The following is a 23,300-nucleotide window of genomic DNA, read 5'->3' as shown; positions in this document are numbered from 1 at the left end:
GATATCTTAAAAGCACAGAACAATAAAAATACAGTTCATGTTATTAGTTAAAACACTTAATAAATAAATAAAAGGGCAAGATAATAAAGCATTAAACCATTTACAGCTTTGAGTTAGTTAAGAAAAAAAGAAAACGGGGGATCGCCTGAGAAAAAGTTCATCACATAGCTTTGAATCTAATCACCCACGCCCAACTAAGAAATTTAGCTACCCCACAGGCCAGTACTGTATTAGGATCAGATTGTAAGATTCTTAACGCTGGGGCATAGCCTCTAGTCTCAAGTAGGCGACAGACTGGTTTTAGCCATTTGGATCTGGGCTTGTTATAGGCACTGCAAACAAAGAGGACATATGGGATGGTTTCCAGTTCAGTGATGCAGTGCGGGCAGGTGGCATGCGTCTGATGGGGGGGTTTCCATTTAGAGGTGCGTTCACGGACTGGTAAAGTTCCCATTCTAAACTGGATATATAAGGCCCTATCTTTGGGTTTTCTAATGAAGTCCTTATAGGGTTCAAGCAAGGGTACTGTCTTGTGCAGACGAAACTCGTCTGTGAGTCTACCTAGATTATCCGCTCTAGATTCTTGGGCGTCGACCCACAACCAGTATGCCCGCTTAACCTCCAGTTTAGATATTAAGGCACCGGACTCCCATACAACCCACAGGCCAATGGCCATTAAGAGCTCCTTCACTTTAGAGAGCCAAGCAATTTTGTGAGATCCCTGCAAGTTCATGACTTCTTTGAGGCCGTCTGGATAGCTCTCTAGATCTGGGCCCAATAAAGAAGCAGACGCAGGATTATAAGATCTTTAATAGATCTGCGTCCAAGATCGTATTGGATGGGTTTGCTTGGGGTACTCCTAGGGACAGACAAAAGCTCCTTATAAAATGTATTCTCGGCCATTACGAGGGAATCAACATTATTAAAACCCCAGAGCTCTGCTCCGTACAGTGCACTGCCTACTGCTTTTGCAGAATAAATCTCCAGAGCGGAAGCTATGGGTCTTGAAACTGAGGATCTGTGCTCCCTGCCTATGACGCCCACAACCCGTTTGTGGTTTAAGGCCATTTTTTCTATGTGAGAGTTCCATTTAAATTGGTCGGATATCCTAATCCCAAGATAGTCAAACATTTTAACCCGCTCCAATGGCTCTTCGTTAAGTGTGAACGGGCGATTGGCTTTCCTACTGGGATTAAAATAGAGGAGCTTGGTTTTAGAGGTGTTAATAACCAAGCCCCTTAAATTACAAAAAACACAGATCCAAACCAGCAATTTTTGGAGCCCCATGGGCGTTTTGGAGACTAGTAGCGTATCATCAGCAAAGAGCATGGCGGGAACTTTCACACCGGCCAAGCTAGGGGCATCAGCATTAATATCAGATAAGAAGGAAACCACCCCATTGACAAATAAAGAGAAGAGGGTCGGCGCCAAGACGCATCCTTGGCGGACACCTCTGTTCACCGGGATTTTTGCAGTTTTCTGCTCCTTCGTGCCCCACGGAATGCATGCATACGTTCCATCATGCATGCGGGCCAGCAGGTTCAGAATGGGCAAAGGAAACCCCATCTCTTGAAGAACCGCCCACAGACACCCTCGAGGGACCAGGTCGAACGCGGTCTTCAAATCGATAAAGGCCAAGTACAAACTGCCCTTACCGATCGAGACTGTCTTCCAATGGAGTAATAACAGCCTGAAAGCCTGATCTACAGTGCTTGTACAAGCTCTAAAACCTGCCTGGAAGGGGGAGATAATGTTGTTCTCCTCTGCCCAAGAGAGGATCCTTTCCAGAAGGACTCTGCCAACCACCTTCTGACCAGCATCGATCAAGCTGATCGGACGATAGTTGGCAGGGTCACCCCTTGGCCCCTTCTTGTAAATAGGTATCACTTTAGCCCCCTTCCATGAGCTTGGGACTGGAGACCCAAGGAGGAGGGCATTAGTCAAGAGGGAGAAGAACTTGGCCCATTGCTTAGGGCTGGCGCGGAACAGGTCACCAGGAATGCCATCCTGGCCCGGTGCCTTGCCTGGGACAATTTTGCTGATCGCAGACTCAACCTCGGTCTGCCCTATATGATCAATAAATGAGGGAGTATCGTACAGGGGTAATGTACATTCTGCTGTCGGTTCGCTGTTCTCGGGAGCCCCTACCCCGGCATACAGTTTCCTAAAGTGATCGAACCATTCCCTGTCCGTTATATGATTTGGTAATAAATCTAAGCCACCGTCATTAGTATTTCTTACTAAGGCCCAGAATCGTTCACCGTTCCTGTTCTGGCTAGCCAGTTTTAGCTCTTCCCAGTGGGAATCATCCCAAGCCCTCTCTGCCACTAATAGTGCGCGCCTGTACACAGCTCGGGCTAAACGAACCTCGGTTGGATCTCGGGTTTTGATGGCACAGATCAGTTTGGACTTAGCCCCTCTGCATTCGTGGTTGTACCACCTAGCTGTGGTCTTCCTACGCTTCGATTGACTTGCCCCACGTCCGTCAAGGAAGAGGGTGGCCATCCTATCAATTGTCTCCACATAAACCGTGCTAACCTGGACAGAACCTGGATCATCAGTACAGAGTGCAAAAAGCTTCTCGGTCTGGTCTCTTACGATCTCCCCCAGGGCATTTGATTTTTGCTCGTTAATGGCAAATTTATGCCATTTGATGAATCTTTTACAATTCGAGGGTACTAATTCTCTAGTTGCCATTATTGATCTATTGCTGAGTAGGGGATTCCCCACATTTATCAGATTGCACAAACTGAGGGATAGTGGGTTGTGGTCGCTATGGATGGATGGAATAACTGCCATATCTGACACATATCTCCACAGTCTCTTATCAACCAAAATGTAGTCTATTCTGCTGGGGCAACTAACCCTGTTATAGGTACAAGCCCCAGAAAAGTCAGAAGGCGTGCGCCCATTCACTGCTACCAGATCGTGCTCCAACACCAAGGCATTCATTTGGATAATGACAGGTGTCCATTTTTTGATTGGCACAGTCGTCAATTGCGGGATTCCCCATCTCGCATCTTCCTTATGCCTTTGGTAAATATTTCTTAGAGGGGCTTAAGAAAGTGTTTCCACCAGTGAGGTCCCCCTCCCCTCCCTGGGAGCTTAACATCATACTTACTAAGCTGATGGGTGCTCCTTTCGAGCCTATACACTAGGTTTCTTTGCAGTACTTGACCTGGAAAGCCACTTTTTTAGTGGTGATTACCTCTGCCCATAGGGTTAGTGAAATCCAGGCCCTGTGTTGTAAGGAACCTTACACAGTGTTTCACGCCAACAGGGTGGTACTGAGGACACACCCAGGTTTTCTGCCTAAGGTAGTCTCAGACTTTCATATCATCCAGTCTATCACCCTGCCTACCTTCTTTCCTCAACCTACCACTCCCCTGAAGAGGTCTTTACACTCTCTAGATCTCCGGAGGGTTCTGAAATTTTACCTGGCTAAATCCCTTCCACTTAGGAAGTCTGGACGGCTTATTGTTAATTATGGAACCACTAATACTGGTCTTTCAGCCATGAAAAGATCCATTTCACGCTGGATAGTTTCCTGTATAGCTCTGTCTTACCAATTAGCTAACAAGGCTTTACAGGGTAGACCTCATGCACACTCCACTAGAGGGAAAGCCTCTACTACGGCTCTCCTTTGTAACGTTCTGATCTCTGAAATTTGCAAGACAGCTACATGGCGTTCGGTGCATACCTTTACCCGCCATTATTGCCCAGATTCAGATACACAGGCCGATGCCCAAGTGGGACAGGCCTCTTTGAGAAATGTATTTGCATAATTGTATGTAAAATGTGAAGTTTATTCAAGTCTCTGTGAGTACTTGTTTGCTCGTCTGCGAGACTTTGGGTATGAGCTTGCTATTCTATTCATAGATTATGACTATTGATGAGTATTCCCTGGATGAGAAGGATTAGTTACTTACCTGTAATCCTAGTTCTCATCCAGGGGTATACTCATCAGAGTCATAAGCTCCCGCCCACCTCCCCGGACGAGCATGATCATATAGTTATGAAAAGTTTTTTCTATGGATTTACTCAGTTGGCATGCACCTCCAAAAAGAACTGACCCAACTGCCACCTGTGGTGCATCATGGGAGCAGGCGTTCGCCTTCAGGTCTTAAAAGCACGGTACCCCTTCTCTAATGCCTTAAAGGCAAGGAGTCAGTCTTTCTTTGTTTCTTTATACTCTACTGCAGCCTACTGGCAAATGCCTGTAATTACAGGTTTTCCTATGGCAATAAAGCATTGTTGTATGCAAATGTTTACTGCTCTCTTTATTCCTTAGGGGTTGTGAGAGTACTACTGTGCGTATGCTAATTCATGTAATTTTGCGGCAGTTTTGCCACTTTGGAAATGTTCTAGGCTGCAAATATGTTTTCACATATATATACATATATATTTATATGTATTTTCTATATGGTCCGGGATCCCGCATATAATCAATCAATCAATCACTGCATTTCTAAAGCGCGCTACATACCTGTGAGGGTCTCAAGGCGCTGGGTGGGGGTGGTGGCTGCTACTGATTGAAGAGCCAGGTCTTGAGAAGTCTTCTGAAGGCCAGCAGGTCCTGAGTCTGTCGTAGGCTGGTAGGGAGAGCGCTCCAGGTATTGGCGGCGAGGTAGGAGAAGGATCTGCCACCGGCGGTGGCTTTCCGGATACGAGGAACTGTGGCGAGGGCGAGGTTGGCTGAGCGGAGGCTTCGGGTGGGGGTGTGGAAGCTGAGTCAGTTGTTGAGGTATCTAGGTCTGGTGTTGTGTAGTGCTTTGTGTGCGTGGATGAGGAGTTTAAAGGTGATCCTCTTGTTGACGGGGAGCAGTGCACATAGGCAGGGATTATTCATAGATTATGACTTTGATGAGTATACCCCTGGATGAGAACTAGGATTACAGGTATGTAACTAATCTTTAACTGTTATCGACACCTAGCGACCATTACTTTAATCTTTTTCAAAACTAAATCGTTATGTGATAAAACAAATTTCATATCACTGAAAGTTACATATGTAACTTACTTTCCTTAGCAGACTGATTTAAATTTGTGCTTCGAATTTTGTAGAAAGAAAACGGTGTCCCACCACCATTGTTAGTGAGCGGATGTGCCGACACCTTCTGTATGAAGCAGAAGCATGACGGAAAGGTGTCTTGTCTCCTTTAACATGAGCCTCACCTCAATGGTCAAGATTTCTTAATATTTCATGCAAAGGGGCGCTACATTATGCATGGAGGAAAATACAGGTCTGAGCCATAGCTACTGAGACTGGACCTCTGCTGCTGGCAGTATTCCTTGCATTGACACCCAATGAGTTTACCCTAAATGACGCTGCAGAGATGAGTTCGCACTCTCTAGAATAGAATTTGTCCAAGAGGCATAACTTTCCAGTACAGATGCAGCTGTCTGTGTGTAGACTATTTCAAAACATTCCCATGCATTGGATGCGTCCTGTGAACTGCATACATGCAAAAAGAGCTGATTAAGGTGGGAGACTCCCATTTTTTTAAAGCCAAAAATCTAAAATTGCTCTACTTTAATAGAAGTCAGTAGGGGAAATACATTCCCCTGATTTGTCTTTCAAAATCTTCCACTTTCCTGTTCTAAAGTATTAGTATATATGTCACTTCAGTACATATGTATTAACTGTGAAAAGTTAAGTTTTACAGTATGTTAGAACTGGGGGTCTCTACTTGGCAATAGTATACACCTTTGACCAAATGGGGACCCTTGCTTCTAAGTCAGGGAAAGGGGATTACACTACTGGATAACCCCTGCTCACCCCCTTGGTAGCTTCACACGAGCAGACAGCCTTATCTCAGAGGCAGTGTGTTTAGCATTTATGAACACGTACAGTAATACAGTGAAAACACTACAGATGGATACCACACAGGTTTTATAAAAATAAGTATTCTTTATATAGACTTATCACAAGACCATAAATTACAAAAATCCACAATACTGTACTCAATCATAATTCTTCAAGATGGTAGAAATAGTTCAAAAATAGGTTATTCACTTAAAAGCAGTCTTCATCAACAGATAACCCCAAATGGACTTATCACAACGTCAAAGGTCAAATAAATCCCAAAGTGCGGCGCCTACCACGAGGTGCACGGCATCGGGCCCGGAGTCAAAACATACCCACAACAAAACGGTACCTTGGGAAATCAAAAACGAAGACAGCACACAACGTCGGGGAGGTGCGGTGTCATTTCCTTGCTTCGGGGGAGATTATGCGTCGGTGTCCTGGATGCTGGTGCAGGCAGGGGAGGCGTCGGTTCCTAACCAGAGAGGAGGTGACGTCACGATGTCGCCGAAACCATGGTTCCGTACGATGTCAATGGATTCTTGACCACCCACGTCGACGACCGGCTCCACGAGCATGTCGGCTTCGGAGTCGATGCGGCACAGCAGGAGGCGTCGGGCCTACGTCGCAATGAGCTGCACTCATGCCTATGGCAGACATACGATGTCGCTCGCTGGCGTCGATGTAGCACGGCGGCCGGTGTTGGGTCTACGTTGTAAGTCGGAGCACGGTGTTGCAGAATTCCTTCTGTAGCAGCTAGAACAGCAAGTTCCGGATTCAGGCAAACAGAAGGGGTGAAGTCTGGTATCCCTGAGACTTCGGTCAGGAGGCAAGCTCAAATCAAGCCCTTGGATTAATATTCTGCAAGATGTTGAAAGTCCTTTGAAAGTTCCTTCTCCTCTCGTTGGCACTGAAGACACCACTATAGGCCAACCCAGCAACACAGCACACTGCCAGGGGGGCAGTCCAACTCCTACAGCTTCCTTGGTTCTTCTCCTTGGCAGAGGTTTGTCTTGTTGTTCCAGAAGTGATTGAAAGTCTTGGGGTCTTGGTCCCCATATTTATACTGCTAAATCCCATGTCTTCTGAAGGCAGAGGGGGCTGTAACTAGTCCAAACCAGTTTTGTGCAGTCCTGGAGTACTTTGTTTACAGGACTCTTTCCTTTGGCAGGGTGGGCCAGGGTCATCAGACACACCACAGGAGGTGGAGCCAGCATTGTGGAAGGCAGGCACAGTCCTATTCGGGTCCAGGTGCTACTCCTCCCACCCATTTACATGCAGATAGGTCTATTCAGCCTTGTGATGACTCACCCAGTCTCCTGGAGCCACCCAGCCCCTGTCACTCACAAAACCAGACATACAATACACAACCTAGAAGAAGCAGGCTGGATGGTTAGGCAAGAAAATACCTACTTTCTAAAAGTGGTATTTTCAAACACAGAATGTTAAAACCAACTTCACTAAAATATGTGTTTTATCATTCTGAGTTCAGGCATACTAAATTCAAATTTTTACCATGTTCCCTGGGTCCGTTAGGATTATAAGATGTTATAATCAAACTGCCCAATCTGGCCTATGGGAACAGGTAGCCTTGCAATAGTGAAAAACGAAATAGGCTGTAATTCACTATCAGGTCATGCCACATTCATCAGGGCATGACCTACCTTTTATATACAATGTACCTAGGGCCTACCTTAGGGGTGATTAAAATGCAGAAAAGAGAAGGTTTGGGGACTGGCAAGTGAGTGCACTTGCCAAGTCGACATGGCAGTTACAGACTGCACACAGGTTCTGCAATGGGTCTCTGCAACTTCTATGGGTGGCACAACCAGTGCTGCACAACCAGTGCTGCAAGCCCACTAGCAGCATTTGATTTACAGGCTCTGGGTTTACATGGTGCACTGTACTAGGGTCTGACAAGTAAATCAAATAACCCAATCATGGAGTCATTAATCAGTACATCAATTTAACATAGGGAGCACTTGCACCGTGGCACTGAATAGCAGTGGCACAGTGCCCAAAGCATCTAAACCAGCAAAACATATAAAATACAGAGGAGGAAGTCAGTGAAAAATGGAAGGGAGACTCACCCCAATGGTACCAGGTCTAACACAGTATAAAACATATTTTGCACTGTATAGTAAATACCAATCTCCTCCATAATTCTAGCACTGTTGTAATGTCTTAGAAAGTCTAGGCCCTAGTTCTCTTACATCATGACATGTATGATTATTGTATACTATTGCATACATTTTCAGTGAGGATTTCCAGGGAGCTCTGTGTCTCCCCAGTGTTATCTAGGAGAGGGCCAAATTGTTAAGGGATGCTTAACTACTGTAGAGGGAACTGGCTGACATTTATCCTTTCCTCACAATATTCTGGTCTCAAAGAGATGAGACCAACTTGATGACCAACTTTATTACACTGTTTTTAAATGTGCAGAAGAAGGAGCTTTTAGGCTTCAACTCTATTAAAAAACACCAAAGGGAACTTAAACTTTACGCTTTCAAAGTGGAAAGAATTACTTAAAACATGTTCTTCTTGTAAAGCTTTTATCATAAGAACTTTACTTAGTACATTTTGTGTGCAATAATTATCAGCTATTTAAGCTGATATTCATTTCATTTACATGGGAAGGATAAATGAATACACTTACCATAAAGAAACATGGTTAGGTAGTGAAAAGCAGAGTCTTTAATCTACATCCAAAATACAGTTGATTTTCGATTGTTCAGTGATCAAGGGGAAAATTGTTCCATTTCTGAGTTGAGAGGTGGGAAAAGAATATACACACACACACACTCTTTCTCGCGCTCTGGGCTATTTTTAAATTAGGAGTTATTCATTTGAATTGTGACATGGATTTGACAAAAGTGGTTAGCACATAATAAACCAGTTTTGATCACCTAAAACATGGACCAGCCCCATAGTAAACAAGAAGGAAAGCTTAGTGAGCCTTGCAACCTGCAGTTGATATCAGAATGGTATGAATATGATACACACCCACATTTTGTGTGCTTAAAAATGCTCATATCACTGCATTTTGTACTCAATGGAAAATGGCAACATCTTTTCTTAGGAGAAATCTAAATAGGGCAATTTAGAAGCAGCATAATCTTGTAGTTTGACATTATTGATATGCTTTTGCCTATTATCTTGTTGCACTAGTTACATTTCAGCCTGAATAAGCACATTTATTCTGTGATTACAAGAATGTGTGTTGCTGCAGTAGTGGCTAATTAGCTCAACCATATAAAAATGGTGGGTTTCTCAACAAATTCCTAATTTCAGTTATATGTAAGCAATATGGAATGATTAATTAGGTTTCTCTTTTTACATTTTTTATGTCTCGTCTATCACACAGCTCAAGCTGTCTATTGGTGAAAAAACCTATTGTCAGCTTACAGTGGGCATAGAGCCAGCCAATTGCTTACGTTGGTTAGATTGACTGTCACTCTAATTTCTTTCTTTTCTTCAGTTAACTTTTGTTGGGTTTCCTTCCACTTCATCTGTCTCTCCACTAGGGCATGTGTGCCTTACTTGTATCCTCCCACTGCTCAATTTTCAGGCACTGTTTCTTTTTTTTTAAGCACTACACAAAAGTGCATGTGTTTTCCAGCTGTGTCCCTCATGTACTCCCCCTGCTGTTGTGATCATGTAGCTCTTTCTCTGCCCGCAAGCTTCTCCCCATCTCCTATTCCCGATGTGTTTGCCCTCGGTGCTACTCCTCCCCACGTTTCTTTTGTCTGTATGCTTCTCCTCCCATCTCCACATTGCAATCTCTTATCCATGTTCTCCCCCAATTCTTCTTTGTGCCGTCGATGTTGCTTCCCTCTACCCACACCCCTGTGTCATTTCCACCCAACTCATGTGTTCCTTTTCCCGACCGCCATGATTCCAGTCCTCCTCCCTTGTGTTGCTTCACCCCACCCATGCAACTCTTTTTTTCTTTTTGTTTACCAATCCAATTCATAACGGTAAACAAAAAAAATGCTTTTGTCATTTTGTTGGTATGTCCATGTTTGCTGCATATGACAACAAAATGACATAGCAGGTCACGTTGAAGGCTCTTTTTTCACTTTTTTAAATCATGCGGTACAGTATCAGAAATACTTTACAGCTTGGCAAAAACCTTTGCCAAAGGTAATAGGTCCTAAAGGTGGGACATTTTGGCTTTGGCAGTGTTTGTTTGAGAAAGCTATCTCACACAACAGCCCTCTTGTTGCCTCACAGAGTAGCAATCTCACACAACCAGCAGCACTATAACAACTGTCACAACAGCATCCTCACACATTTCAAAGAGTAATATTCAGGATAATGTACTGCATGGCTCAACACTCATAAGATCCCAAAGGCGGGACCTATTGGCTATGCCAAAGCTTGTTTTTAGATGGATCGCACAGATTACCTTAATAGGCAAGGTTTTTTTTAATGTTGGTGACCCACTCGAACAAACCATGAGAATAAATGAAGTCTATTATGTTACTCATTATTAGGCTATATTAGTAGGGATTGTATATTGTTTTAACATCTACCTTGTGTATATATTTGTATTTTTATAATGGTATAACTGATGGTTGCCTTAGGGCAAGGCTATAACCAGCAGAGTAGGTCCAAGTTGGTTATCGTGACAAGCCAAGGATAGCAGCTAGAGAGGCCTGATTAGTTCACTAGAAACACACATTTCTGATGCCATAGGTCTGATCTGTTTATTATGAAAAGTTATGATAAACGCAGTAAGCCTGAATTATTGACTGTAAAAAACATATGTTAAAGTCAATAGACATTTAATAGACATTTACGGGTGGATTGTTTTTTCTCGGTATTAAAACCTACAGATAAGTATTTTGATCAATTAAATGTCACAGATTACCTTTGTCACAGATTACCTTTGTCTGGGCAATGGTAACAGGTCACTTGTTACCGCTTATTTAATCTGCATTGCACCACATTACACAAGACCACTTACTCTAAAACAGGAGACAATATTGGAATGCTGTTATCCCTAGTCTATCATAGTTTTACTGTTCCAGGATTGCCAATGCCATGGTTCTATATGTGGCGACCATGCTGGATCTTTAAAACAACATCAGACTAATTACAATACCTCTGCAAGATGGACACTGGCTTCTATGTTTACTTATTTATTGCAAGCATGAGTATGCTATGTTTAGTCCTATTTTCTTTTTACGATTTGTATTCTTTTAATTTATCAAGCATATGTTGTTGAATTTGTGTGCTTTATTGCAGTTGTCTCAGAGGGCAAATGCAGAAACGAGTCCTTGGATGGGTGACTAGACGCATGAGTGTAAAGATCAGAGACACCATACATGCATGATGAATTATTAAGTGCCTGAACCCATCAGTGACAAAAAATGCGCTTTCATTACTATGTCAGACCTGTTGGCATTGGCAATGTTTGTTTTTCTTTTCCTACCTTATTAACTTCAACAGAGCTCCACACATTCCAATGCTCTACTAGAGAAGTCATACATTTGCATATCCAGGGCTTGAAAAGCATTGTAGAGCAAGATTTATTCAGGATGAGCTATATTATGGGAATACTCACCTTTTCTGGCAAGTTGAAAATGCTCTAAATTCAGGGAAGACAAACTAACTTTTGACCTCTGTCTCTGAAAGCAGAGCAAATGTGACAAGATAGCATGATATAAAGGCATCTTTTTTGCTCACATAGTGAAAGAGCAATAACAATGCCATAAAATCTTATTTTATCACATTTGCTGGCTGTCAAAGACAGAGGTCAATAGTCAGCTTATCTTGTTAAATTTATTTTTCTTTCCATGACTTAAGTTAGAGGAGTTTGTGAAGTGAACTGTGTGACAATTGAACTGTACAAAGCATGTTAAAGGAAAGGCTGTAAGATGTCAGGCTTTTTTCTAGCACAACACTTAAATAGCTAAGTGAACTGTTCAAACATTTCAAATATATTTCACTGTTTATGAAGACCCAATTTGTAATTCTGTGGTGAAAACATATTTTTATAGGATCAAAACAAATTAGAACACTTTACTTGATGATGTGCACATTTAAAATATTTTGCAGAAACCCAATTTCCAAAAATTGGTTATGCGCTATTTTCAGTAAAACTACGTTAGTGGGAATGTTTTGTGGCCATTTCAATTGTAAAATATGCTATCTGTATATGACAATGCACTATCACATCATGATTTGGTGATATATTTATGAAAAGTGAGTTTTTAAACATGAACAGGGAATTATTAATGCTCCTGCCCAGGGGACAATGCTATTAGTGAACTAAGGGCCAGATGTACGACCATTCACTTTTGCAAGTGGCAAATTGCATTGAAGTGCGACTCGCAAAAGTGAATGTACAACAGTGTCTCAGAGACTGTTTGCGAATCTCAATGGGGCCGCAAATTGCATGCCTCATTAATATTTATGAGGCAAGCACAATTTGCGACCCCATTGGGAATGGCTAGCACTACCAGGGATGGTTGGGTTCAGCAGATCACCATGCCTGTGACTGCTTATTAAATAAAGCAGTTTTCGTTTTTTTAAATTCAGCCTGTTTTCTTTAAAGAAGAACGGGCTGCTTTTCAAAAAGAAAAATGAAACTTTTCAGTTTCCTTTTTTAAAGGGCAGGCAGTGGTCCCTGGGACCACTGCCTGCTCTTAAAAATATTTTTGCAAACACACACTTTTGGGAGTGGTTTACCAGCTACTTGAAGTATTTGGTAAACTGTGAGTGTTTTGCAGCCGCAAATGCAGTTGCAAAACAATAGTACATTGCATTGAGACTCGCTATTAGGAAGGGACACTCCTTCCTTATAGCGAGAGTCGCAAACGCTATTTTGCGAGTCAGTTACTCACAAAATAGCATTAGTACATGCCCGGACCCATTTTGCGGTCGCAAATGGGCCGATCTCCCGTTTGCGACCGCAAGAAACAATTGTACATCTGGCCTCAAGAGGCAAGCCAGGAATCATGTGTACCCTATATATGGGATTGATTCTTGTTATACATGGAACAAACAATTAGTCTAGTAAGTAAAGAGTTTTTTTGTATAGCAGAAATAGTGAACTTGCATGTTTGAAGGTGCTCCCTTATGTGATAATAAAGAAAAATGCTGCTCCATAAGACAACATTTTTGCCTAGGATCACACAATTTGAGACCAGTTCACGGGTCAAGTACATTACAGTTAGGTCGAGTAGATTATTAAAGTTACTAGACCTACAGGTCTAGTAACATTTTTAAGATGTTTTGAGCCCTGGTATGGAATGACATTGTTTACTGTATATCATAAGAGTGCCAGATTATCTGTACTTATCAAGCAGTATTTGTGTCGGGGAGACTCGAGCTTCTGGCTCCACAAACTCAGACACTTGCCGCATTGCACTCATTCTCGATGTGCGTTAGTGGATAATGGCTAAAATGCCCTGCTTAGATTAAACTTCATACACTCAAACACATAGTGGAAGTGTCTCAAAAGAGAAATGCATTGCATTACTTTTCGTCACACCAGAGTCCTTCAGTCCCACACTCGTGGTCACAATGAGAAAGTTATAGCGAAATGGCTGTAAAAGCTGCATATGTGGTGGTGGGTTTCTTCAACCCAATCCAACCTGCTAAGTTGTTCTCATGATTTGTGTTTCTAGAAATGAAAGACTCTCCTAGGAACACATGAATGGCACTTAAGACTGTATTTTTAATATCTCTACTGTGCCATTAGTCTGTTTGCAAATCTTATTTTCCTTATTACAACAATGTCATTCTGTTAGGGATTTTATGCTGTTTTACCTCGTGGACAGCTTGTTTAATGCCGTTTGAAGAGGTGGATTTGACATTGAAAGCTTTTAAAGGTTTTAGCATGCAATTAAATTATCAAACATATACCTTTCACAAAACTATGTTATTTTGTGTTCTTTTTAGGTTACTGGGTCATCTGAAAGGGACAGAATTGCAACATTACTTCCTGGGTGCTTAATAGGAGAGGTGAGATAATGTTTATTTTTATTTTCTAATTATCTGCTTAAAACATCTTGATCTTAACCCCTTAACTAAAAGTGCCCCCTGACCGCCAGTGCTGTGCCCTTTTTTGGCTATTTTGGCTAGTTTGTGTTTAGCGCCTCGTAACTTTTTTTCACATAAGGTATCCATGCCAAATTTGCTCCCTATTCTTCCAGTATCCTAGGAATTCTAAAGGTACCCAGGAATTGTGGATTTCCCTGTGGGGTGCCTAGAAAATGGCCCAAAGTTAGCTAAATTGTGAGTTTTGGGGGAAAGATAGGAAAAAGTACTTTGCTTTCCTAAAATGGCATCAACACAAGGTATTCTGTGCTAAAGTCACCATCTTCCCATCTTTCACGAACATGCAGAGCCAAGTAAAAAACAACAACTTTCTTTACCACAGTTTTGGCATTTTTCAAAGAGGTAGCCCATATTTCCTATTTTTTTACGCTTTCAACCTACTTCCAGTTTGTGATGGAAACTAGTGTGAACCCCTTGGGTTATCAAGGACAACTATAGATTTCTGAAAAATAGCACAGTTCTGAATTCAGCAAGGTGTCCTATGTGAGGATCCCTCAAGGTTTTCTCCAAGAAACTAACTGTTGAAATAAAGAAATATTGAAATTGAATAGGAAAACACTGCCATTTGTGACATTTGCATCCGTAACTTTTTGTCAGAATGGCCGATTTACAAAAGCAATATACCATTACATTCAATAGACCTTTCTGTTTATATCGGTATATAGGGTTTGTATGTTCTCTAAGAACCCAAAGTTGGTGTCAAGGAAAACTATGTTTTTTTAAATTGGCCACAAGATATGGAGTTTAGGAGCAGTGGTTATTTGTACATTCTCTGATTTTGTGGGCACCCATACTAGCATGTGATTCAGGGACATTTTTCAAAACAGCTTCTTTCTTACACATTGGCTTACATTTGAAAGGCATAAATGCAGCAAAATACAATTTGCAATACCAAATGTTATACTACTGTATGTTCCAACATATTTTCCCATAAAAAGGGTACCTCGCTTTTGTGGGTAGACCTAGTGCCTGTGACAGGAAAAGGGCCAAAATACAACATGGACACATCACATTTTTCCATTCAAAACTGGCTCTTTTTCGTAAAGTGCGGGCTGTTTATTTTGGGCCCTTGTTCACCTAGGGAACCCGAGCTTACCTGCATATTTATGAGAACTGGAAACTTAGGGAATTCAGGGTGGGATGACTTGCGTGGCTCTCATCAGGGTTCCTTACCCAGATTTCCTTGGAAACCTCACACTTTGATTAAAAAAAGACTCATTTTCCTCACATGGACAAATAAAATTTTCCCACTCAAAAGTGATAATTCTTTTACAAAGTTGGTAACTTTGGATTTTGGGCCCTAGCTCAGCTGGCACTGAGGAACATTTTAAAATGGGTTTCTGTTTGTCAGAGTATGCACCCTGTACAAGCAGGAACCACCACTTTAGTCACTAGTCAGGGTAAGCTAGATATACACTAATAGATAACCTGTGCTCCCACTGTTTTAGCATGGCACAGAGCAGTGTGTGAAGGCAATGTGTAAAGTATTTGAGTAACACACACACACACACACTCACAGTAACACTATAAAAACACCTTAAACACCTTAAAAATGCTCCACACTGGGTTAGAAAACTAGATTCTATTTTTATGAGGAAAACAAGACCTTAACTACAATAAAACAATGAATAGAACCAGAGGCATGAATTTTTAAAGATTAAATCAAAAATGTAGTGCTTAGAAACAAACAGCGCCTGGGGTTATTTGAGGTCATGCTGGACCAGTATAAATCCAAGTTGCAGGCCGGCTACAGGACTCACAAAGGTCCTGCTGAAAAAAGTATCTTGGATGGAGGAAGCGTTGATGTCAAATACTCGGTGCGTCGGTTCCGATCCATGCAGACAATGAAGAGCGACCCTTGACCTTGCCAGGTAGGTCGCTCCCCCACCACACAGCTCCACCTGTGTTCTCCTGTTCGCTGCTGCTGCTGGTAAGTTCGCTTCTCTGCTTGCTGTCTCTGTGTCCTTGCCAGCTGTCCCCCTCGCTGCCCCCGTTTTTGCCTTCTGTGCCCCCATTTCTGTGACCATTTTGCCTTCTGTACCCCTCGTGTGCCCCTGACTCTGTGACATTTTTGCCTCTGTTCCTCTCGTGTACCCCTGATCCAGCGCCCATTTTGCCTTCTGTGCCCTGATTCCGTTCCCGGTTGCCCCCGGTTCTTGAGGTCATGCTGGACCAGTATAAATCCAAGTTGCAGGCCGGCTGCAGGACTCACAAAGGTCCTGCTGAAAAAAGTATCTTGGATGGAGGAAGCGTTGATGTCAAATACTCGGTGCGTCGGTTCCGATCCATGCAGACAATGAAGAGCGACCCTTGACCTTGCCAGGTAGGTCGCTCCCCCACCACACAGCTCCACCTGTGTTCTCCTGTTCGCTGCTGCTGCTGGTAAGTTCGCTTCTCTGCTTGCTGTCTCTGTGTCCTTGCCAGCTGTCCCCCTCGCTGCCCCCGTTTTTGCCTTCTGTGCCCCCATTTCTGTGACCATTTTGCCTTCTGTACCCCTCGTGTGCCCCTGACTCTGTGACATTTTTGCCTCTGTTCCTCTCGTGTACCCCTGATCCAGCGCCCATTTTGCCTTCTGTGCCCTGATTCCGTTCCCGGTTGCCCCCGGTTCTTGCCGCTGCATCCCCTGTGGCCCCGCCCCCCTCACTGCCCATTTACTGCCCCTGCCTCCCGCCTCCCAGCTGCTCTTTCCTCCCACCTCCCCATACATGGCGTCCGCTGCGCTGTGAGGAGAGCGACCCTTGACCTTGCCAGGCAGGTCGCTCCCCACCACACAGCTCCACCTGTGTTCTCCTGCCTGCTGCTGCTGGTAAGTTCGCCCCTCTGCTTGCTGTCTCTGTGCCCTTGCCAGCTGTACCCCTCGCTGCCCCCGGTCTTCTGTGTCTGTCTCCCTCTGCTTGTTGCCCTTTTTTTGCCTTCTGTACCCCTTGTGTGATCATGACTCTGTGACCTTTTTGCCTTCTGCTCCCCTTGTGTGCCCCTCATTCTATGCCCGTTTTTTCCTACTGTGCCCCCGTTTCTGTGACCATTTTGCCTTCTGTACCCCTTGTGTTTTGTACCCCCCTTCTCTCGCCCTCTGTTCTCCCCCAGTGGTTCCCACCGCGGCATCCCCTGCAGCCCCGCCCCCCTCGTCCCCCATTGGCCTCCCCGCTCCTGCCTCCCAGCTGCACCCCCCCTATCTATGGCGGACGCCGCGCGGCCGTGTCGCTGGCACGCCAAAGACGCGCCTGTCCGCGCCTGGACTGCGACCAGCGCTAGAACCCCTGGCCCCTGCGGATGCAACAAACCCCGACTGAGCTACAATGCCAGCACCCTCCACGCACTCAACACCGGCCGAGAACACACCTGCTACCAGGCCACCCCGAAGCGCATCCAAGGACCCTTCACCTGCCAGAGCTGCAGCTTCACCAGCTTCCGGCCAGCCAAACCGCCAACCAAGATACCCAACTACCTCAACTGCATCCTCCTCAACACCCGCTCTGCCCGCAAACATGCCATCGAACTCTGGGACCTTCTCGACTCCACCACCCCCAACGTCGCCTTCCTGACAGAGACCTGGCTGAACCCCGCCTCAGCACCCGATATCGCCATAGCCATCCCGGAAGGCTACAAGATCACCCGCAGAGACCGTTCCAATGGAGTAGGAGGAGGAATCGCCATAGTCAACAGGAACACTCTCAGAGTCTTGACCAACACCGACGACACCCTCAGCACAACCGAACACATGAACTTCCAGATCCACACCGACCCAAACACCACCACGCACGCCCTTGCCTCCACTGACTACATCCTCATAGGAGACCTGAACTTCCACCTCGAGAACAACAACAACGCCAACTCCACCACCCTGATTGACAACCTTGCCAACCTCGGACTCAGACAGCTCATGACAACACCCACCCACGCCGCCAGCCACACGCTCGACCCCATCTTCACCGCAAGCCCCCAAGTCTCCTTCAACCACATCACCAAACCCCACTGGACAGACCACCACTGCATCCACTTCACCTTCAGGAAGCCCACCATGCACCAACGCACTCAACAGAGGCCTCGACGTTGCTGGAGCAAACTCACCGAAGACCAGCTAACCGCTACCCTCAACCAGAACCTGCTTGCCGACTCCACTGATCCCAACACCGCCGCCCGCAACCTCAGACAATGGATCGATGACTGCGCCAACACCCTCGCCCCGCTCAAGGCACCCTCCAACAGCCGCACCAGCAAGAAAGCCACCTGGTTCACCGAAGACCTCCAGGCCTCCAAACGAACATGCCGAAAATTGGAGAAGAACTGGCTCCGCGAAACGATCACCGGACAGCTACACAGCCCACAAGAACGCCACCCGCAGACCCCATCAACTTATCAGAGCCGCCAAGAGGGCCTCCTTCAAAGACCGCCTAGATAACAATGCACAAAACAGCAAAAAGCTCTTCAACATCGTGAAGGAACTCTCCAACCCCAGCTCCAACACCAATGACATCCCGCCTTCGCAAGACCTGTGCGACTCACTGGCCACCTTCATCCACCGCAAGATCGCCGACATTTACGACAGCTTCAGCGCCACGACCACCCCGACAAGCACCACCCCCACGACCACCACCCACACCAACCACCTGCTATCCTGGACCAGCGTGAATGACGAGGACACCAGCAAAATCATGAACACCATTCACTCCGGAACATCATTAGACCCATGCCCTCACCACATATTCAACAAAGCCAGCACAGCCATCGCACCCCATCTCCGGAGAATAATCAACATCTTCTTCGACACAGCAACCTTCCTGGAGAGTTGGAAGCACGCCGAGATCAATGCCTTACTCAAGAAACCCAAGGCGGACCCCAAGGACCTCAAGAACATCCGACCCATCTCCCTGCTTCCATTCCCGGCGAAGGTCACCGAGAAAATCGTCAACAAACAATTGACTCGCTACCTCGAGGAGAACAACATCCTGGACCCATCCCAGTCCGGTTTCTACAGAACTACAGCACCGAAACCGCCCTCATTGCTGCCACCGATGACATCAGGACCCTGCTTGACAATGGAGAAACAGTGGCCCTCATCCTCCTGGACCTGTCAGCCGCCTTCGACACGGTCTGCCACAACACACTACGAACATGCTTACACGACACCGGAATCCTGGAGAAGGCCCTGGACTGGTCCACATCGTTCCTCTCCGGCAGAACTCAGAGCGTCCGCCTCCCCCCTTCTGCTCCAAAGCCACCGAGATCATCTGCGGCATACCCCAGGGCTCTTCCTTCAGCCCGACGCTGTTCAACATCTACATGGCACCCCTCGCCCACGTCGCCCCACAACACGACCTCAACATCATCTCCTACGCCAACGACACCCAGCTGATCATCTCCCTCACTAAAGACCCTCACACCGCCAAAACCAACCTCCACGAAGGAATGAAGGACGTCGCTGAATGGATGAAGAACAGCCGACTGAAGCTGAACTCAGACAAGACGGAGGTCCTAATCCTCGGCCCCACCCCCTCAGCCTGAGAAGATTCCTGGTGGCCGTCAACACTGGGAACAGCACCGACACCCACCCACCACTAACGCAACCTAGGGGTCATCCTCGACGGCACCCTCTACATGACTAAGCAGGTCAACGCCATCTCCTCATCCTGCTTCAACACCCTCCTAATGCTCCGCAGGATCTTCAAGTGGTTCCCCACCGAAATGAGAAAAACAGTCACCCAGGCCCTTGTCACCAGCAGGCTGGACTACGGAAACGCCCTCTATGCAGGAACGTCGGCCAAGCTCCTATGACGGCTGCAATGCATCCAGAACGCCTCAGCACGCCTGATCCTCGACATCCCCCGCCGCCACATCACCCCCCACCTGAGAAACCTGCACTGGCTCCCCGTCAACAAGAGGGTCACTTTCAAGCTACTCCTCCATGCGCACAAAAGCTCTCCACAACACCGGCCCAGCATACCTCAACAGATGACTAAACTTCTACACCCCCACCCGCCAGCTCCGCTCTGCAGGCCTCACCCTCGCCACAGTCCCTTGCATCTGAAGAACGACCGCCGGCTGCAGATCCTTCTCCCACCTCGCCACCAAGACCTGGAACACCCTCCCCACAAAACTACGGCAGACCCAAGAACTACTGGCCTTCAGAAGACTCCTCAAGACCTGGTTCTTCAATCAGTGGCAGCACCCCTCCCCCCCAGCGCCTTGAGCCCCTAACGGGTATGTAGTGCGCTTTATAAGTATCTTGATTGATTGATTGATTGAAGATTTCGTCCACTAACCCCTTTACCATGCAGGTGCTGCATCATCATTGAGCCACGCAGTATGTCAGAACAAAGTCATCAATCGGCTCCTGCGTCATGTCAAAGGGCAATGTGTTGGTGGATGGCGCAAAGTCGTCACTGCATCTATTTTAATGGTTCTACACAGCAGAATCTTACTTTTAAGGGCCCAGGACTGGATTGGCACCACTTGGCAGGACAGAACTCACAGATGGCAGAGTCCATGTAATGTTGCAGGGTTCAAGGAAGTATGTGATGGCCTTGAGACTAGGACAGGTGGCAAGCCAGCAAACCATTAGAATCTCTCTTTGTTCAATTGAGATGGGTCCAGTCCTTGTTCTCAGCAGGGCAGAGATCAGCAGACAGAAGGGCAGCACAGCACAGCAGAAAAGCATTTCTTCCAGAGTAGCAGTCAAGCAGAGTGGCAATTCTTGTATCACAGCAGTCTTTACTCATGGCAGTGTTTATCACAGGTCCAGTAGTGTACTGTCTTAGTAGAGTCAGAGGCCCAGTACTTATACTCAGTTGCGCCTTTAAAGTGGGGGTGCCTTCAAAGCAGGTCCTTGAAGTGCACAGGTCCCTCTTTCTTCTCAACCCTGGGTCCAGATTATCAGTAGAAAGTAATCAGCCCTTTGTGTGGGGATACAGGACACTGCTTATTCATTTGTAAATCTCAGCCCCCCTCTTCCTGCCCAGTATGAGCTATCAGAATGCAGATGTGTTTTCTGTTACACCCACCCTTTCTGTGTTTGCTTACTTTCTAGAGGGAATTCACAAAGTTTAGTTGTTACCCACCCAAGACATGTATTTGAGACAGGCTGCAAGGCACACAGAACAGTAAGAGCTGAGAAATGTCCACTTTCTAAAAGTTTCATTTCAAAACCAGTAATGTTAAATTTAACTGTACCAATAAAGAGGATTCATCACTACCTCTCCAAAGATATGTAACATAATCTAGCTACTCCTTTCTTATCAGGAATTGCAGCTTAAAAGTGTATTAAGGAATTTCCAACACTAGCCTATATGAGGGGTAGGCCTCACAGTAGTGAAAAATGAAAATATCTGTTTGTCACTACCACAACATATAAAAGTATATGTCCTACCTACTCAAAAGTATGTGTCCTACCTTTTATTTGCACAGTACCCTGCCCTTAAGGGCTACATAGGGGCTACCTTACGGGTGACTTATATGTAATAAAAAGGGAGTTTAAGGTTTGGCAAGTGGTTTTAAATGCCAAGTCAAAGTGGCAGAAAACTACACACACAGGCCCTGCTCTGCCAGCCCTGAAACAGGTTTGAAAGGCTACTTGTGTGGGTGGCACAACCAGTGCTGCAGACCCAGCATTTAGATGACAGGACCTGGGTATAGTTTATACCACTTTATAAAAGACCTATAAGTAAACTAAATGTACCAATTGGGTATGCACCAATGTCACCATGTTTCGGACGGATCAGCAGTGGTAAAGTGCTCAGAGTCCTAAAGCCATCAAAAAGAATTCAGCAAAAAGAGTAGGAAGAAGGGAAAATGTTTGGGGTGACCATTCAGAGAGGGCTATTTTCCAACATAAAACCTAACAAACCTGTCAATTTTCTAAAACTAGACACTTGAGGCAATCCAGGGTGGGGTAGATTGCATGGCTCATACCAGATGTTTTTAACCAGAACCCCTTGTAAACCTCAAACTGTGACTTAAAACACATTTTCTCACATTTCCGTGCAGGAACGTTCCGGAATCTGTGGGGTTCCACAAATTTCATACCATTGAGAGTTCCTACATGTCTCCTGATAACAACAGTACCTCATTTGTGTGGATGGACCAAAAGACCATCACACAAATTACTCTGAAGCTCTACATGGAGAGATCGGTGATAGGGGTAGGTGCTGTATTTGGGACCATGCTGGACCGCCACCAGTGGAAACCTACCAACCACTGACAATTATGAAAACTAGACACCCATGCAATTTTACGGTTGTGTGCCTTGCTTGAATGCGAGAAGCTTTTCTTATGCATAATGCTCTGCAAACCTCAACATGTGGCTAAAATCACACATTTTCCTTACAGTTCTGTGATGGAAACATCCGGAATCAGGAGGAATCCGCAAAAATCCGACCACCCACTGTTCCCCAAGTTGTCCAGATAAAAACGTTGTCCACTTATGTGGCTGGGCCGAGTTTCTGCGACAGGAAAGGATCAAACCAAGGTTATTGGGAGTTTCACTGTGGTACTCCCATTGACCCTGGTTTGATCGGTTGTGTACATTCCTCCTGATTCTGGAAGATTCCATACATTTTAGACAGAGTTAAAGGTTTGCATGGCATTGTTGGTTATAAAACGTCATGGTATCCATGTGAAGCAAACCAGCCTGGACTCCCCTGAGTGTCTAGTTTTTGGAAATGTGCGAGTTCAGTTAGTTTCCCTAAGTGGCGGCTGAGCCCAGGCCCAGTTAACTCAGCTACTAAATCAGGTTAGTTTTTTTTTACAGGAAATGTTGATGTTTCCACATTACATTTTATGGCTTTTCCTGTTGTGGACCCTAGACCTACCCTTACAAGAAGGGTAGTGTTTTTACAGGAGAAAGTGGGGGAAGACTGGACAGTGTGGAATTTTGTGGATCCTGGTATATTCTGGCAGTCTAGACACAGAAATGCAATAAAAATGAACTATTTTAGGCAGAGTTCGAGGTATGCAGAGCATTGTGGGTAAGAGAAAGTCATGGGATCTTCCAAATAAACTTTATTTTGTATGTCTTGAAAGTATTTCTTTCATACTCAATTCATCACAATTAGTAAGACTTCAAAGTTCCATCCGATGTGTGGACTTCAAGTTTTATAGTACAATCGAATATTAGATTGTATATTTCAACATTCCAATGCATTTCGGCATAATGCCTTCATCAGGGAAATCTACAAAACAAGAAAAAAACTTCTTCAATTTCTACCCCTTAGTTAAATAAAGATACAAAAGCACCTTCATGAACCTTTAACACATGTTAATAAAGTTTCTATCTATAGTCCAATGCAATAGTTATTAACTGTTCGATAAAACCCCACATGATAACGTGTACCAGGTCATGTTATACTAGACATCTGATTATATCGCAAACATGATTCTGGCTCAGAAGTGATGCCTTATTTACATCCATTTCGACTGTTCGGCATTT

General features: G+C 45.1%; 1 protein-coding gene across 8 annotated transcripts in view; it reads left to right on the top strand.

Moving 5' to 3' along the window:
* Positions 1–23,300, top strand: part of LOC144768773 (uncharacterized) — a 9,320,023-nt gene that overhangs the window by 2,724,966 nt on the left and 6,571,757 nt on the right. For all 8 annotated transcript variants that reach the window (XM_078652700.1, XM_078652694.1, XM_078652695.1 and 5 more), the window contains one exon: positions 13,718–13,780. In XM_078652700.1, the coding sequence (XP_078508826.1) occupies positions 13,718–13,780 (63 nt within the window). The remainder of the gene's footprint in view (positions 1–13,717; positions 13,781–23,300) is intronic.

This window comes from Lissotriton helveticus, chromosome 7, assembly GCF_964261635.1.
Source record: "Lissotriton helveticus chromosome 7, aLisHel1.1, whole genome shotgun sequence".
Taxonomy (NCBI): Eukaryota; Metazoa; Chordata; class Amphibia; order Caudata; family Salamandridae; genus Lissotriton; species Lissotriton helveticus.
Note: the sequence above shows the minus strand (reverse complement) of the source record. Positions and strands in the feature narration are given on the sequence as shown.